This window comes from Gorilla gorilla, chromosome 1 (genome assembly GCF_029281585.2).
Source record: "Gorilla gorilla gorilla isolate KB3781 chromosome 1, NHGRI_mGorGor1-v2.1_pri, whole genome shotgun sequence".
Lineage (NCBI taxonomy): Eukaryota > Metazoa > Chordata > Mammalia > Primates > Hominidae > Gorilla > Gorilla gorilla.
Genome location: NC_073224.2, coordinates 105,871,265 through 105,889,729, shown reverse-complemented (window position 1 = coordinate 105,889,729; position 18,465 = coordinate 105,871,265). Strand labels below are relative to the sequence as shown.

The 18,465-nt window shown below is 45.3% G+C and overlaps 1 protein-coding gene across 7 annotated transcripts in view; it reads left to right on the top strand.

Annotated features, from left to right (window-relative positions):
- The window catches only part of SETDB1 (SET domain bifurcated histone lysine methyltransferase 1), a 38,312-nt gene extending 20,176 nt beyond the window's left edge, over positions 1-18,136 (top strand). For 4 of the 7 annotated variants that reach the window (XM_055358099.2, XM_019021884.2, XM_055358088.2 and 1 more), the window contains exons 10-22: positions 240-366; positions 2,477-2,633; positions 2,722-2,880; positions 3,807-4,439; positions 4,714-4,830; positions 12,565-12,734; positions 13,952-14,580; positions 15,518-15,546; positions 15,985-16,117; positions 16,373-16,538; positions 16,929-17,140; positions 17,394-17,482; positions 17,646-18,136. In XM_055358099.2, coding sequence (XP_055214074.1) covers positions 240-366; positions 2,477-2,633; positions 2,722-2,880; positions 3,807-4,439; positions 4,714-4,830; positions 12,565-12,734; positions 13,952-14,580; positions 15,518-15,546; positions 15,985-16,117; positions 16,373-16,538; positions 16,929-17,140; positions 17,394-17,482; positions 17,646-17,763 — 2,739 coding nt within the window. In that variant the 3' untranslated portion in view covers positions 17,764-18,136. The remainder of the gene's footprint in view (positions 1-239; positions 367-2,476; positions 2,634-2,721; positions 2,881-3,806; positions 4,440-4,713; positions 4,831-12,564; positions 12,735-13,951; positions 14,581-15,517; positions 15,547-15,984; positions 16,118-16,372; positions 16,539-16,928; positions 17,141-17,393; positions 17,483-17,645) is intronic. The other 3 variants (XM_055358108.2, XM_004026604.3, XM_055358114.1) reach the window with 1 other exon arrangement.
- Positions 18,137-18,465: the final 329 nt, after the last annotated feature.

Sequence of the window (18,465 nt, the reverse complement as noted above, 5' to 3'; positions counted from 1 at the left end):
CCATGTTGGTCAGGCTGGTCTTGAACTCCCAACCTCAGGTGATCCACCTGCCTTAGCCTCCCAAAGTGCTGGGATTACAAGCCACAGGCGTGAGCCACTGTGCTTAGCTTAGATAAGGAATTTAAGGCTCATCAGGGAGGATTCCCAGAGGTGACACATGGTATATATCCTCTACACAGGACAGGATAGATTCTAGCCTTTAAGCTATTTCCCTTCATTCTTTTCTCTCAATTCCCCAGGATGACAAAAGATGTGAGTGGATCTATCGAGGGTCTACACGGCTGGAGCCCATGTTCAGCATGAAAACATCCTCAGCCTCTGCACTGGAGAAGAAGCAAGGACAGCTCAGGACACGTCCAAATATGGGTATGTCCTGAAAGATTCCTGGAGGAAGGAACAAACAGGCCAACCAGCAAAGGAGATTATATACAATGGCTATCCTTTGATTAGCATGGTTACACTGTATACTCACTGGAAACAGGATATGTGCCCTGAGTTGTTTCCAATCACGGTGATCAATTTGTGCTGCTGCTTCCACATGCTGTGGCTCTAATTTGTTCTAAACAACCACATAAAAATCTGAAACAGTTGGCTTTAGGTTAGGGTGATAGTAGTTACCCTCTGTTATCCACATAAGAATTGTCAGTTTTGTGTGTTATCTATGGTTAGTTTTCTTTTTCTTTTTCTTTTTCTTTTTTTTTTAAATAGACCCGGGGCTTGATATGTTACCCAGGCTGGTCTTGAACTCCTGGGCTCAAGCTGTCTACCTGCCTCGGCTGCCCAAAGTGCTAGAATTACAAGTATGAGCTACCACATCCAGCGTATAGTCAGTTTTCTTTAAAACCCAGACCTGGCCAGGCACAGTGGCTGACATCTATAATCCCAGCACTTTAGGAGGCTGAGACAGGTAGGTGGTTTGCTTGAGCTGAGGAATTCAAGACCAGCCTGGGCAACATGGTGAAACCCTGTTTCTACAAAAAACACAAAAATTAGCTGGGTACAGTGGCATTAAGCTGTAGTCCAAGCTACTCAAGAAGTTGAGGTGGGAGGATCAATTGAAGCCAGGAGGTCGAGGTTGCAGTGAGCTAGATCGTGCCACTGCACTCCAGCCTGGGTGACAGAACGAGACCCTGTCTCAGAAACAAACAAAAAACAGATTTGGTTTTCTTTTTTAATATTACTGTCATACTTTCTGGTTGATTTTTCCTGCCAAAATTAGTTGGTTAAAGAATATATTTCTGAAAATATTTCCCCAAAGTATAACATAATTAGGTAAATCATCTGAGACAGGAAGATATAGTCTTATCTAAGGCCCAGCATGGTGGCTCGTGTCTGTAGTCTCAGCACTTTGGGAGGCTGAGGTGGGAGTATCACTTGAGGCCAGGAGTTGGAGATCAGTCTGGGCAACATAGAAAGACTTTATCTCTTAAAAAAAAAAAAAATGCTGAGTGGGTGGTGTGCACCTGTAGCCTTAGCTACTCTGGAGGCTGAGGCAGGAGGATTGCTTGAAGCCCAGGATTTCAAGGTTACAGTGAGCTAAGGTCACACCGCTGCACTTCAGCCTGAGTAACAAAGTGGAACACTGTCTATAAAAAGAAAAAAAAGAGGCTACTCTGCCGACAGAGTAGCATTTTTTTTTTTTTAGAGATGGAGTCTGGTTCTTTTGCCCAGGCTGGAGTGCAGTGGCACCATCTCAGCTCACTGCAACCTCCGCCTCCCGGGTTCCAGCAGTTCTCCTGCCTCAGCCTTCCGAGTAACTGGGGTTACAGGTGACTGCTACCATGCCAGGCTAATTTTCGTATTGTTTAGTAGAGACGGGATTTCTCCATGTTGGCCAGGCTGGTCTTGAACTCCTGACCTCAGGTGATCTGCCCGCCTCAGCCTCCCAAAGTGCTGGGATTAAAGGCATGAGCCACCGCGCCTGGCCGTTACTCTTTTATTCCTTTACTTTCTGAATAAACTTGCTTTCACTTTAATAAAAGAAAAAGTATTATCTAAGTCAAAAAACAATGCCAGCATCCATGCCAGTCAATAATGGGAACTGAGAGTCTAAGCACTTACTCAAAATGTGTCCATTGCTGCTTTTTTTTTTTATGAGACGAAGTCTTGTTCTGTTGCCCAGGCTGGAGTACAGTGATGTGATCTCAGCTCACTGCAACCTCCACCTCCTGGTTTCAAGTGATTGTCCTGCGCCTTCCAAGCAGCTGGAATTACAGATGTGCACCACCATGCCCATCTAATTTTTGTATTTTTAGTAGAGACGGGGTTTCACCATGTTGGCCAGGCTGGTCTCAAACTCATGACCTCAAGCAACCTGCCCACTTTGGCCTCGCAAACTGCTGGGATTACAGGCAAGAGCCACTGCGCCCAGCCATTGCTGCCTTTTTATATTGTATAAGTTAAGGATCAGATGTGTGACTGAATACAAGCATCATAGCTATCATCTTCTCAGTGCTCAATTTCCTTTTTCCTATAGGTGCTGTGAGGAGCAAAGGCCCTGTTGTCCAGTACACACAGGATCTGACCGGTACTGGAACCCAGTTCAAGCCAGTGGAACCCCCACAGCCTACAGCTCCACCTGCCCCACCTTTCCCACCTGCTCCACCTCTATCCCCCCAAGCAGGTGACAGTGAGTGAGTGTTACTCTTTCTTTTTCTTCAGTTTCTTTCATATTATATTTTCCACATCCCTTACTATATGCCCTCTTCTCTGATCTCCTAGAAGCTTGGAAAGCCAGCTTGCCCAGTCACGGAAGCAGGTAGCCAAAAAGAGCACGTCCTTTCGACCAGGATCTGTGGGCTCTGGTCATTCCTCCCCTACATCTCCTGCACTCAGTGAAAATGTCTCTGGTGGGAAACCTGGGATCAACCAGACATATAGGTGAGAAAATCTGAGGCGCTCTGTAGGCAGGATAGCAATGAGTGGTCACTGTGTAGGGGAAGGTTCCTTGGCTGTAAGCGAAGGGCTTAGTTTAAGCTTATGATGGTGAGGAGTTTGGATTTGAAAAGGAAGCTTTACCCATAGAAGTTTCTAAGAAATAGAAACAAAATAATTGAATTGGAAGCTGGGTGCTTGGAAATATGGTATCATCTGAAAGCCATTTGTTAAAACTTATTGTTGAACATGGTGCCATCATTGCTAAAATAGAAAGGAAACACCACAGCCTCTTTCCTTGGAGTTAGTAAGGACATTTTTAGAACACGCAGCAGACCAAAAAATCATTGGTAGAAGACTGGATTCTACTTCCATAATTCACAGGCAAATACATTTTAGGAAAAGGTATACTGTTGAAATAGAGATGTTAGGCCGGGCGCGGTGGCTCACGCCTGTAATCCCAGCACTTTGGGAGGCCGAGGCAGGCGGATTACCTGAGGTCGGGAGTTCGAGACCAGCCTGGCCAACATGGAGAAACCCTGTCTCTACTAAAAAATACAAAATTAGCCAGGCGTGGTGGCGCATGCCTGTAATCCCAGCTACTCAGGACGCTGAGGCAGGAGAATCGCTTGAACCCAGGAGGCGGAGGTTGTGGTGAGCCAAGATCGTGCCATTGTACTTCAGCCTGGGCAAAAAGAGCGAAACTGTCTCAAAAAAAAAGGAAATAGAACTGTTATCAGTCAGTGAAGAGTAACCAGGGAGTTTCATTGTCCAGGTTTGGTAGGGCAAGGGAAGATCTTTCTTGAATCATCTTTAGCTTCAGGAGCACAGCTGTTTGAAAGATGAGAGAAATGGCTTAGCTACCTGGAGGGTTAATTATAAAACAGAGGTCCTGTTGCCTTCTGATCTGATCGCTTGCATCTCATTTGCAGATCACCTTTAGGCTCCACAGCCTCTGCCCCAGCACCCTCAGCACTCCCAGCCCCTCCAGCACCCCCAGTCTTCCATGGCATGCTGGAGCGGGCCCCAGCAGAGCCCTCCTACCGTGCTCCCATGGAGAAGCTTTTCTACTTACCTCATGTCTGCAGCTATACCTGTCTGTCTCGAGTCAGACCTATGAGGAATGAGCAGTACCGGGGCAAGAACCCTCTGCTGGTCCCATTACTATATGACTTCCGGCGGATGACAGCCCGGCGTCGAGTTAACCGCAAGATGGGCTTTCATGTTATCTATAAGACACCTTGTGGTCTCTGCCTTCGGACAATGCAGGAGATAGAACGCTACCTTTTCGAGACTGGCTGTGACTTCCTCTTCCTGGAGATGTTCTGTTTGGATCCATATGTTCTTGTGGACCGAAAGTTTCAGCCCTATAAGCCTTTTTACTATATTTTGGACATCACTTATGGGAAGGAAGATGTTCCCCTATCCTGTGTCAATGAGATTGACACAACCCCTCCACCCCAGGTGGCCTACAGCAAGGAACGTATCCCGGGCAAGGGTGTTTTCATTAACACAGGCCCTGAATTTCTGGTTGGCTGTGACTGCAAGGATGGGTGTCGGGACAAGTGAGTTGGTGGGGGGAATTGCTGCCCCTGCTTCCAACTTTGTTATGGTGTCCTTTTCACCTCTTCCTTTGCCTTGTGTCTGTACTGCTTTCCCCATCTTCCTTTACCTCCTCCCTCACCTGGAACTCCTGCTATAAGGCCTCCATGAAAGCTATGAGGTAGGGAGGCTGGAGTCTGACATGGCCACACTGAGCAACCTTGGGTACATGTGTATTGTGTTATTTTTGTTCTCTGATCCCCCCGCTCCTTTCCTTTATTTCCCTCTGTCATATAGGTCCAAGTGTGCCTGCCATCAACTAACTATCCAGGCTACAGCCTGTACCCCAGGAGGCCAAATCAACCCTAACTCTGGCTACCAGTACAAGAGACTAGAAGAGTGTCTACCCACAGGGTAAGTGGTCAGGGAATGGCACAATACCTCAGAGAGACTGAGGAGCATGTTCTTGTTTTTCTGTGCTTATAGAAAGCATCAGAAATCTAAAAATTGGAACCAAAAATAGAATACCAGATGAGGCATTTTATTAATTAGATCTTATTTCATGACTTCCAAAACACATTTTTTTTCTTGGACTTTCCTTGAAATGAAGACATAGAATGATTGAATAGTATCTAGCAATTTTCTGTTGCAAAAAAAGATTATCTTAATTTCATAGCTAAATGAATGTCTTAACAGATTGTGATTTACACTTGTAAGTGAAATGTGTTCAGAGAGGAGAAGTAGGCAGGGACCTGATTACATAGGGCTTTGTAAATCAGAATGAAAAAAGTTAGAATCAGGCTGGCACAGTGGCTAACACCTGTAATCCCAGCACTTTCGGAGGCCGAGGTGGGCGGATCACCTGAGGTCAGGAGTTTGAGACCAGCCTGGCCAACGTGGTGAAACCCTGTCTCTACTAAAAATACAAAAATTAGCCGGGGGTGGTGGCGGGTGCCTGCAGTCCCAACTACTCAGGAGGCTGAGGCAGGAGAATCGCTTGAATCCAGGAGGCAGAGGTTGCAGTGAGCCAAGATCATGCCACTGCACTTCAGCCTGGGTGACAAGAGCAAGACTCTGCCTTAAAAAAAAAAAAAGAAAAGTTAGAATCAAATTCATGGTGCTCTTAGAGGATTTTAAGCTGCCAAGTGATGTGACCTGCCTTTTTCAGATTACTCTGGCTTCTTTGTAGATCATAGGTCTTAGGATGGCAAAAGTAGATTTTGGAAGACCAATTAGGAGATCATTATAGGAGTACAGCAGAGAGAGACATCGTTGCAGCTATGACTTGCAATAGAATGGAGGTGATAGTAGAGGTAAGAAGGATAGATTTGGGCTGTATTAATAGGTAGAGCTACAGAATTGGATAGATTATGGAGTGGGGGGAAAGAGTAGAATCAAGGACAATTCCTAAATTTTTGGCTTGAGCATCTTAGTGGTTGTTGGTGCTTTTTACTGAGATGGAAGACCGAAGGAGTAGTAGGTTTGAGTGAAATTCAGTTTTTGTTTTGGCCATGTTAAGTTTGAAATGCCGCCGGGCGCAGTGGCTCACGCCTGTAATCCCAGCACTTTGGGAGGCTGCGGCGGGCGGATCACCTGAGGTCGGGAGTTCGAGACCAGCCTTGACCAACATGGAGAAACCCCGTCTCTACTAAAAATACAAAAAAAAAAATTAGCCGGGCATGGTGGCGCATGCCTGTAATCTCAGCTACTCGGGAGGCTGAGGCAGGAGAATTGCTTGAATCTGGGAGGTGGAGGTTGTGGTGAGCTAAGATCGCACCATTGCACTCCAGCCTGGGCAACAAGAGCGAAACTCAGTCTCAAAAAACAAAACAAAACAAAACAAAACAAAAAGTTTGAAATGCCTGTCAGGCAATCCAAGTAGAAATGTCAAGAAGACACTGGGATTTCTGGAGAGAGTGGGATATAAAAATTTAGTAATCATCAGCACAGGAGTATTTAAAGCCTGAATGAGTTCACCTAGAGACAATGTTGATAATAGAGAAGGCGGCTCAGGAGTAAGCCCTGGGTGCCCCAACATTTAAAGGTTGAGCAGAGGAGGTGGAACCAGCATGAGGTTGAGGACAGCTACTGAGGAGGGTGAGGCCGAAAGATTACTTGAGGCCTGGAGTTTGAGACCTGACTGGGCAACATAGTAAGACCCTGTGTCTAAAAAAAATTGTTGGGGCTGGGCGTGGTGGCTCATGCCTGTAATCCCAGCACTTTGCGAGGCCGAGGCAGGCAGATCACTTGAGGTCAGGAGTTCAAGGCCAGCCTGGCCAATATGGTGAAACCCCATCTCTACTAAAAATACAAAAAACTAGCCAGGGATGGTGGTGAGCACCTGTAATCCCAGCTACTTGGGAGGCTGAGACAGGAGAATCACTTGGACCCAGGAGGTGGAGGTTGCAGTGAGCCAAGACCGCACCATTGCACTCCAGCCTGGGCAAGAAGAGCAAAATTCTATCTCAAAAAAAAAAAAAAATTTTTTTGGCCGGGCGCGGTGGCTCAGGCCTGTAATCCCAACACTTTGGGAGGCCAAGGTGGGTGGATCACCTGAGGTCAGGAGTTCAAGACCAGCCTGGCCAACATGGTGAAACCCCATCTGTAATAAAAATGCAAAAATTAGCCAGGCGTGATTGTGCACGCCTGTAATATCAGCTATTTGGGAGGCTGAGGCAAGAGAATCGCTTGAACCTGGGAGGCAGAGATTACAGTAAGCTGAGATTGCACCACTGCACTCCAGCCTGGACAACACAACAAGACTCCGTCTCAAAAAAAATGATTTAAAAATAAAAAAAAATTTTTTTTTTTTTTTTAGATGGAGTCTTGCTCTGTCGCCCAGGCTGGAGTGCAGTGGCGTGATCTCAGCTCACTGCAAGCTCCGCCTGCCGGGTTCACGCCATTCTCCTGCCTCAGCCTCCCGAGAAGCTGGGACTACAGTCGCCCACCACCACGCCTGACTACTTTTTTGTATTTTTAGTAGAGACAGGGTTTCACCATGTTAGCCAGGATGGTCTCTATCTCCTGACCTCATGATCCGTCTGCCTCAGCCTCCCAAAGTGCTGGGATTACAAGCGTGAGCCACTGCGCCCAGCCTAAATTATTTTTTAAAAAATTAGCCAGGCATGGTAGATACATGCCTGTAGTCCCAGCTACTTGAGAGGCAGAGGCAGAAAGATCACTTGAGCCCAGTAGTTCAAGGCTGCAGTGAGCTATGATCACACCACTACACTCTAGCCTGGGGTGACAGAGCATGACTCTTATCTCTAAAACAAGAGGAGGACAACAAAAGAGTAGGGTATAGCATGGTAAACTGGTATATATAAACACATGAACTAATAAACCTAGTGATCAAGATACATAATTAACAGAACGGAGGAGAAAAGCATCAGTGAAATAATTCAGAAAGTGTCCCATAATTGAAGGATCTTTGTTTGTGAATTGAAAGGGCCAGTTAGGTCCCAACATAATGAAGGATAAAGGTAGGTTCCCATTAAGAGACATTATCATAAAATGTCAGAACACTGAGGGAAAAAAAAAATCCTAAAAGCTTCTAGAGAAGAGAAATAGAACACGTTAAAAAATAGACTTGAAATGACTTCAGCCTTCCCTGAAAGTAACACTAGAAGCTAGATAGCAATTGAAGAATCTGTTCAGAATTCTAAGGGAAAATTATTTCCAACCTGGAATTTTAAACTTGGGCAAACTATCAATTTGGTGTTACGGTGGGCTAAATACATTTTTTTAGACATGCAGTACCTCAGAGTTTTTCATCATTCCCCTTCTCAGAAAGTTTCTGGAAATATTTGCAAAAATGAGAGGGAAAGGCAGGAAAGTGGAAGACAGGTGACAGTGCAGTGAAAGAGGCTTCCAGACTGACAGCTGTGTACTAGGCATAGAGAAGAGCCACTGCAAGAGCAGGTCAGATGCTGTAGGAGCGACTTCTTCAGGAAAATTGGTTTAACAGAAAACCTGAGGTGCCTGAATACATTCAGAGGAGATCGAGACTACTGGGGAGATCATAGGATGAATTTGTACTGATAACATTGAAAAACTAAACAAAGGAATAGACAGTTGTTTAGTTGCATTGCTGTATCATGTATGTTTTAATTATTAACAAAATTTTGAATCTAACAGTAGTGTTTAGATTTGATAATGCTAGGTGGTACATGAGTGTTCATGATATCTTTTTTACACGTTTGAAATGTTTCATAAAAATATTTTCAAATAATCACAAATAATATATCACTCCCTTGCTTAACTCTATAATATAGTCCCTCTGCTGTTTGGATTTTATTCTGACTCTTAACCTTAGGTTATATATCTGGCCCTTTCCTGTCTCCCTCCAAAGTCATTCCAACCACACTGATATTTTTCAGTTCCTGGATCCAGTTCAACCAGTGTTTTCCAGCCTGCCTCTGGAGACTTGCACATGCTGTGCCTTCTTCTTGGCATCCTTCCACTTTTCTTTGTGTGGCTATCTTCTTTAACCTTGAGCTTTCAGCTGTAAAGTCACCTCCTCAGAGAGACCTTCCCTGACCACTTTAAAACTAGGTCATTTTACTCCCTTAATTCTCTCATTGAGCACCATGTTTGTGTTCTTTATAGCATTTATGACAACTTTTGTTGACTTGTTTTTCTTTTTTTCTATTATATAAGCTCCTTCATGAGGGCAAGGATCTTATCTGTCTCTTTGTCTTGCTAACCATTGTATCACCAGTTTACCCAATGCCTGGCACATAGTAATCACTTAGGCCAGGTGCAGTGGCTGATGCCTGTAATCCCAGCACTTTGGGAGGCCAAGGCGGGCAGATCACTTGAGGTCAGGAGTTCGAGACCAGCCTAGCCAACATGTTGAAACCCTGTCTCTACTAATAAAGTATAAAAAATTAGCCAGGCGTGGTGGCGCATGCCTGTAGTGCTAGCTACTCAGGAGGCTGAGATGGGAGAATTGGTTGAACCCGGGAGGCAGAGGTTGCAGTGAGCCGAGATTGCACCATTGCACTCCAGCCTGGGCAGCAGAAGGAGACTTCGTCTCAAAAAAAAAAAAAAAAAAAAAATGCCAAGCGCAGTGGCTCACGCCTGTAATCCCAGCACTTTGGGAGGCCGAGGCAGGTGGATTACGAGGTCAGGAATTCAAGATCAGCCTGGCCAAGATGTTGAAACCCTGTCTCTACTAAAAATACAAAAATTAGCCATGTGCGGTGGCAGGTGCCTGTAATCCCAGCTACTCCAGAAGCTGAGGCAGGAGAATCACTTGAACCCGCGAGGTGGAGGTTGCAGTGAGCCAAGATCCCACCACTGCACTCCGGCCTAGGCGATAGAGTGAGACTCCGCCTCAAAAAAAAAAAAAAAAGTAACCACTTAAATTTTGTGGAATGAATAAATGATACTCAGTATAGCTACTGTAAAGGTTTCATGTGGTAATAATGACACCTGAGTTCAAATACCAGCCCTGCCCCTACTGAGCTGATCTTTTTTGATGAGCTGTAAACAGGGGATATTAACATAAACACCCCCATGTCCCCAGTGGGGTTTTAAGGGACCTAACAAAGTTGTTTCTTGATCTGGTGCAGGTTACATGGTATGCTGAGTTTGTAAAATTCATTCATCTGTAGACTTATGTGTACTTTCCTCTGTGTATATTATGTTTCAATAATCTTTTATTTCCCCCTACCCACTAGACCACCAGGGAGATAATCTCTTTTTTTTTTTTTTGCTATGGAGTCTTGCTCCCAAAGTGCTGGGATTACTGACATGGGATATAATCTTTTTTAAAGTTAGAAAAAAAAGCTAGACATGGTGGCTCACACCTGTAATCCCAGCACTTTGGGAGGCCGTGGTGGGAGGATGGCTTGAGTTCAGTAGTTCCAGACTTGCCTGGGCAATGTGATGAGACCTTGTCTCTACAAAAAAAGTTTTAAAAATTAGCTGGGCATGGTGGCATGCAGCTGTGGTCCCAGCTACTTAGGAGACTGAGGCAGGAGGATCACTTGAGCCCAGGAGGTCAAGGCTGCAGTGAGCTGTGTTTGTGCCGCTGCACTATAGTCTGGGTGACAGAGCAAGACCATGACTCAAAAAAAAAAAAAAAATGGGAGGTCGAAGCAGGTGGATCACCTGAGGTCAGGAGTTCACGACCAGCCTGGCCAACATGGTAAAACCCTGTCTCCAGTACAAAAATTAGCTGGGTATGATGGCATGCACCTATAATCCCAGCTACTCGGGAGGCTGAGGCAGGAGAATCGCTTGAATCCAGGAAGCGGAGGTTGGGCAACAAAGCGAGACTATGTCTCAAAAAGAAAAAACACCACCTGTATTAGGGCAGCTTTAAGGATAGAATATGAAAATGTATATATAAGGCATTCACACAATGCCAAACACAAAAGTATATGCTTAGTAACTAGAAGCTGCTCTTACCATCTTTATCTGGAGAGAGGATATGACTAAAATCATGAACTAACTAACTGAGCTGTTGATACATTTCCAAAAGTAAATTTCTTCCATTGATTTTACATACCAAGAAAATAAGTAAAATTCGAACACTGGGCAAATAGAGCAAAAACATTGTTACCTGAAACAATTAGTTTTCTTAGTATAACTGTGTTATCTTCCTTTAATGTTGGTATATGCTAGATCCCTCTGATTACCTTTAATGGTTGTTTAAAAATAATTAAAATTTTTTTCTTTTTCAGAGATGGGGTGGACTTGCTTTGTCATTCAGGCTGGAGCGCAGTGGTATGATCATAGCTCACTGAAACCTCGAACTCCTGAGCTCAAGTGATCTTCTTACCTCAGCATCCTAAGTAGCTGGGATTACAGGCATGAGCCACTGCGCCTGGCCCAAATTCTTAAATTAGATAGAATATGAGCTCCCCTGGGCTGGGCACGGTGGCTCACACCTGTACTCCCAGCACTTTGGTTCGCTAAGGCAGGCGGATCACATGAGGTCGGGAATTCGAGACCAGCCTGATCAACATGGAGAAACTCCATCTCTACTAAAAATACAAAATTAGCAAGGCATGGTGGCGCATGCCTGTAATCTCAGCTACTTGGGAGGCTGAGGCAGGAGAATCACTTGAACACAGGAGGTGGAGGTTGTGAGCTGAGATTGCGCCATTGCACTCCAGCCTGGGCAATGAGAGCAAAACTGTCTCCAAAAAAAAAAAAAAAAAAAAAAGAGCTCCCTGAGGGTAGAAATTATGACCTTTTTTTTTTCTCTTTTTTTTTTTTTTGAGACAGAGTCTCACCCTGTCGCCCAGATTGGAGTGCAGTGGCTTGATTTTGGCTCACTGCAACCTCCGCCTCCTGGGTTCAAGGAATTCTCCTACCTCAGCCTCCCAAGTAGCTGGGACTATAGACTCATGCCACCACACCCGGCTAATTTTTTAATTTTTTAATTTTTATTAGAGACGGGGTTTTACTGTGTTAGCCAGGGTGGTCTCACTCTCATGACCTCATGATCCACCCACCTTGGCCTCCCAAAGTGCTGGGATTACAGGCATGAGCCACCACGCCCAGCACGATCTTTTTCATTGTTATGTTTCCAGTGTTTAGTGGAGCTCTTGGTGTTTAATAAATGTTTACTGAATGAAAGAATGAAAATCAACTTTACCATGAACATTAGTCACAGTTCCTCCTATCTCTTTATTCCCTTTCGTATCTGTTATGTTGGCCTCTGTTTTTCTCACATTTATTTATTTTTATTATTATTATTCTTTTTGCTGTTGTTAGTAAGAAACCTCACCAGGAATTTCTCACATGTCTTTATTTTGTGCATCTATTTCTACAAATTGACTGTTTATATAGTGCTTATTTTAATGGCTCTGTAATCTGTATTCCCATTATAGTTTACTTAGCTTTTCTCCAGGTGTTAGGCACTCTAGCATTCACTTTTATGAGCTGTCTTGCTATAGACATCTTTATAAATCTTTCTCCACCCTCTAAATTTTTTCCTTGGGCTACATTTCCAAATGAATCAAACAGCATAGATGGTTCAATAGATCCACTCACTCAGATCATTACCTAATTTTTAATCTTTATCCACAACACATTATAAATGATGATAGCTTAAGAATTATAATAGTTTTATGGATTTTTTTGTGCTTTAGTGATCATACCGTGATTGATTTTATTCTAACCTCCTCCCAGGGTATATGAGTGTAACAAACGCTGCAAATGTGACCCAAACATGTGCACAAACCGGTTGGTGCAACATGGACTACAAGTTCGGCTACAGCTATTCAAGACACAGAACAAGGGCTGGGGTATCCGCTGCTTGGATGACATTGCCAAAGGCTCTTTTGTTTGTATTTATGCAGGTTGGTGATAAAATATAAGGGTTGTTTCCTGAGACTGGGACATGGTAGGGAATTGAACCAGAGACAAATTAAACATAAGAAGAAAGTGCTTGACATGTGAACTGGAGTAAGAGGAGGCCAGGGACTTCTACAAAGAACGTGATGAGTGATGTACCTGTCTAGCTAGACCAGAGAGGGACACAAGTGTTTCACAAATAAGAGAATGAAAAGGGATGAAATTTTGGACATGGTGATATTTCAGAGAACAGACATGATTATAGAGTCCAGTGTATCATTTTCTCCCACGTCACTCCACCCAGAGATCTTTTAGCATAGCCCAGTACTCTGTTTCAATAAAGTAGAAGAAATGGAAAGACAGAAAGGGCAAGATTTAAAATGACAGTAAGTTCTCCATACTTTCATAGTTAAGATACAAAGGGAGGTATTATCAAAGAGAAACACTGGGCCGGGCGTGGTGGCTTATGCCTGTAATCCCAAAACTTTGGGAGGCCGAAGTGGGTGGATCACCTGAGGTCAGGAGTTGGAGACCAGCCTGGCCAACATAGTTGAAACCCCGTCTCTACTAAAAATACAAAAATTAGCCAGGTGTGGTGGTGGATGCCTGTAATCCCAGCTACTTGGGAGGCTGAGGCAGGAGAATCACTTGAACCCTTGAGGCAGAGATTGCAGTGAGCCGAGATCATGCCACTGCACTCCAGCCTGGGTGACAAAAGCGAAACTGTCTCAAAAACAAAAAAAAAAAACAGAAATGAGAGACCAGAATGGAGGCTTTTTGACTCTACATGCTGGTAGAGCGGGTATTGATGGAATAACCCTTATTCTTTCTAATAGGTCCCCGTGGCCGGGGGCGGTGGCTAACACCTGTAATCCCAACACTGTGGGAGGCTGAGGCGGGCAGATCACCTGAGGTCAGGAATTCGAGACCAACCTGGCCAACATGGTGAAACGCCGTCTCTACCAAAAATACAAAAAAAATTAGCCAGGCATGGTGGCGTGCACCTGTAGTCCTGTCTACTCAGGAGTCTAAGGCAGGAGAATCACTTGAACCCGGGAGGCAGAGGTTGCAGTGAGCCGAGATCGCGCCACTGCACTCCAGCCTGGGTGACAGAGCAAGACTCCATCAGAAAAAAAAAAAAAAAAAAAAAGCAAACAAACAAACAAAAAACACTAATAGGTCCCCATAACCCTAGAAGGCCTTTAATTCTCTTCATTCTCAGGCAAAATCCTGACAGATGACTTTGCAGACAAGGAGGGTCTGGAAATGGGTGATGAGTACTTTGCAAATCTGGACCATATCGAGAGCGTGGAGAACTTCAAAGAAGGATATGAGAGTGATGCCCCCTGTTCCTCTGACAGCAGTGGTGTAGACTTGAAGGACCAGGAAGATGGCAACAGCGGTACAGAGGACCCTGAAGAGTCCAATGATGATAGCTCAGATGATAACTTCTGTAAGGATGAGGACTTCAGCACCAGTTCAGTGTGGCGGAGCTATGCTACCCGGAGGCAGACCCGGGGCCAGAAAGAGAACGGACTCTCTGAGACAGCTTCCAAGGACTCCCACCCCCCAGATCTTGGACCCCCACATATTCCTGTTCCTCCCTCAATCCCTGTAGGTGGCTGCAATCCACCTTCCTCTGAAGAGACACCCAAGAACAAGGTGGCCTCATGGTTGAGCTGCAATAGTGTCAGTGAAGGTGGTTTTGCTGACTCTGATAGCCATTCATCCTTCAAGACTAATGAAGGTGGGGAGGGCCGGGCTGGGGGAAGCCGAATGGAGGCTGAGAAGGCCTCCACCTCAGGACTAGGCATCAAGGATGAGGGAGACATCAAACAGGCCAAGAAAGAGGTAAGCAGTGGCAGAACACTCTGAGAGCTATGGCTTTAACTTTGGTGCAGTAACAATGCAGTCTCACCATGAGTCTTTGCATGTAGATTATTCTACTTGATGGATATTTCTGTGGCCACCTCGTTATCTCTCCCCCTAACTAGCACATTCCTAGTGTTTGTTTAAAGAACCAAATTATTGACTGGGCACAGTGGCTCACGCCTGTAATCCCAACACTTTGGGAGGCCGAGGCAGGTGGATAACTTGAAGTTCAGGAGTTGGAGACCATCCTGGCCAACATGGTGAAACCCCGTCTCTACTAAAAAATACAAAAATTAGCCGGGCGTGGTGGCGCATGCCTGTATTTCCAGCTACTTGGGAGGCTGAGGCAGGAGAATCGCTTGAACCTGGAGGGTGGAGGTGCAGTGAGCCAAGATCGCACCACTGCACTCCAGCCTGGGTGACAGAACGAGACTCGGTCTCAAAAAAAAAAAATTATTTTAAAATCCACTTGCCTGGTGGTAGAGGGTGGACAAGTATCTGATTAATTACAAAATGAAAGATTTATAAGTGATTTTTTAATGTTAAATGCTGTTTCAAGTTATTCACATCATTGTTTCCTTCTACTAAAGTAGAAAAACAAGAATTGATTTTAAGTATCTCTTTGATGATGATGACGCTTTCCACATTACAGATGGTGAAACTGTCCCTGGTTGATGTAATCCTGCTTGTGGTGTTTTCCATGAGCATTAAGCCCCGTCACTGAGAAGGCTTAAAGGCTCCAGCCAGGGAGTATAGTGAGGATTTCTGTCAAGTTGCGGAGTGGTTTACCCACCCCACTTTAGAATGCGTACCTGTCACTGGCTGATGTTATCTGTGGAGGTCATTTGAAGTCTGATTATTGGACTTGTTACCCTAGGCTGTGAAAGCATTTAACCCTTCACTTGTTCTTTTCCAGGACACTGACGACCGAAACAAGATGTCAGTGTAAGTGCCTTTTGTTTTGTTTTGTTTTGTTTTGTTTTGAGACAGAGTCTTGCTTTGTCACCCAGGCTGGAGTGCAGTGGCGTAATCTCAGCTCATTGCAACCTCCCCCTCCCAGGCTCAAGAGATTCTCCCACCTCAGCCTCCCTAGTAGCTGGGACCACAGGTGTGCACCACCATGCCTGGCTAGTTTTTGTATTTTTTGTAGACACGGGGTTTCATCATGTTTCCCAGACTGGTCTTGAACTCCTGGGCTCAAGCGATGCTCCCAAAGGGGATCCTCAGCCTCCCAAAGTGCTGGGATTACAGCCATGAGCTACCGTGTCCAGCCCAGTGCCTGTCTTTTTGACCTGTCTCCAAATCTGCCTTCTCTCAAACCTAGGCTAGAAGCCTAAGAAACAGCCAGTAACCTGTTGGCTTCATTCCTTCCCCTCCCATTAGAGTTACTGAAAGCTCTCGAAATTACGGTTACAATCCTTCTCCTGTGAAGCCTGAAGGACTTCGCCGCCCACCTAGTAAGACTAGTATGCATCAAAGCCGAAGACTCATGGCTTCTGCTCAGTCCAACCCTGATGTAAGTCACCTCAAGCTTATTCAAGAGTCTAATAAAGGAAAATGGGCCATTGTCACCTCATCAAGTCCTTCACTGTAATTACTGTTAGGTCTTCTCCTACTTCTTTAGCCTTGACTTCCTGCCTTATTTTCTTTCATCCAGCATCTAATCTTCCTCTTGCCACTGCCCTTTCCTGCTAAACCGTGGGTAACAGCAAGGACTTAAAGGAGCCCTTCCCATTTGCTTCTCTTACTTCTTACCCTCCTGCTTCCCCAGGATGTCCTGACACTGTCCAGCAGCACAGAAAGTGAGGGGGAAAGTGGGACCAGCCGAAAGCCCACTGCTGGTCAGACTTCGGCTACAGCGGTTGACAGTGATGATATCCAGACCATCTCCTCTGGCTCTGAAGGGGATGACTTTGAGGACAAGAAGAACATGACTGGTAGCCTGGGAAAATTTTGGGAATGGTGGGAAGAAATAGTAAGAAACTTGGGATAGAGCATTTTTTAAGGAAGCTAAAGAAGTAGCGGGTAAAAATTCAGATCCTAAGAATTGGAGCATCTCTGGGAGGGCTTTCTGACTCCGAGCTAAACTGTTGTTTGACACATCCTCTCTCATTTCCATTTTTTTACTCTTTCCCCTCAGCTCCTTTGTCTAGCAGATCTAATTATGCTTGAAAAAAAACCCTGCTATTTAGGATCTTTGAGTTCCAGCTTACTGGTGTTTCTCAGCTGCAATGTTGGGAGAGAAATAGGGGTAGAATGTCCATTCATGATAGAATGTCCATTCATGAGTTGGGATGGGTCCTGACCCCATTCTCCCTCCTGTCCAGGTCCAATGAAGCGTCAAGTGGCAGTAAAATCAACCCGAGGCTTTGCTCTTAAATCAACCCATGGGATTGCAATTAAATCAACCAACATGGCCTCTGTGGACAAGGGGGAGAGCGCACCTGTTCGTAAGAACACACGCCAATTCTATGATGGCGAGGAGTCTTGCTACATCATTGATGCCAAGCTTGAAGGCAACCTGGGCCGCTACCTCAACGTGAGACCCCTCTCCCCACCTCTAGATGCTGGATTATCCCATGGTCCTCAGATTTCTTTTAACATACTCTATAAGCCCTTTTCTTGTTATAAACTCTTGATCTCAAAGGATCTTAAAGAGGTAGCTTTCTTTCAAAGCATCTATTATAATGGGGAGGGTCAGATGGCATCATTTTTCTTCCAACTCTCACTCTCCCTGCAAAGCCAGGTTCGGTTTCCCTGGTTCTTATTTGATCCTGTCCTTAAACCTACAGCACAGTTGCAGCCCCAACCTGTTTGTCCAGAATGTCTTCGTGGATACCCATGATCTTCGCTTCCCCTGGGTGGCCTTCTTTGCCAGCAAGTAAGGAGTCAGGAAAGGGGATGACTGGGGAGGGGCAAGGACCACTGAAGTTCTAAGGGCCCCTCCTCCATTCGTGATCCAACTCCACCTACATATTCAGTAACCCCAAGTGCCTGGGTTATCTGCTGTCTTTGCCACACACCATCCTTTTCTTCCTCTTCAGAAGAATCCGGGCTGGGACAGAACTTACTTGGGACTACAACTACGAGGTGGGCAGTGTGGAAGGCAAGGAGCTACTCTGTTGCTGTGGGGCCATTGAATGCAGAGGACGTCTTCTTTAGAGGACAGCCTTCTTCCCAACCCTTCTTGAACTGTCGTTTCCTCAGGAACTGGGTCTTCCTGATTGTTGAACCCTGACCCGAAGTCTCTGGGCTAGTTACTCCCCCCAGCTCCTAGTAGATAGAAATGGGGGTTCTGGACCAGATGATCTTTTCCAATGTGGTGCTAGCAGGCAGGATCCCTTCTCCACCTCCAAAGGCCCTAAAGGGTGGGGAGAGATCACCACTCTAACCTAGGCCTGACATCCCTCCCATCCCATATTTGTCCAAGTGTTCCTGCTTCTAACAGACTTTGTTCTTAGAATGGAGCCTGTGTATCTAGTATCTCCAGTTTGTATTATTTCTTGAAAGTCTTTTAACAATATGATAAAACTAAGATTGTGGTTTTGTTTCTCTCTCTCAGCCCGATACTCCCAATTCTGGATCTTTCAGTGAGGTATTATCCCCATCCTCCCCTGTGGGCTGCTGTCATTTATCTTCTACCTTGTCTACCTTTGCTTCTTGCATGTGAATTTTTTTAGATGGAGTTCTCGCTCTGTCACCCAGGCTGGAGTGCAATGGCGCAATCTCGACTCACTGCAGCCTCCGCCTCCCGGGTTCAGGTGATTCTCCTGCCTCAGCCTCCTAAGTAGCTGAGATTACAGTCGCCCACCACCACACCCAGCTAAATGTATTTTTAGTAGAGATGGGGTTTCGCCATGTTGG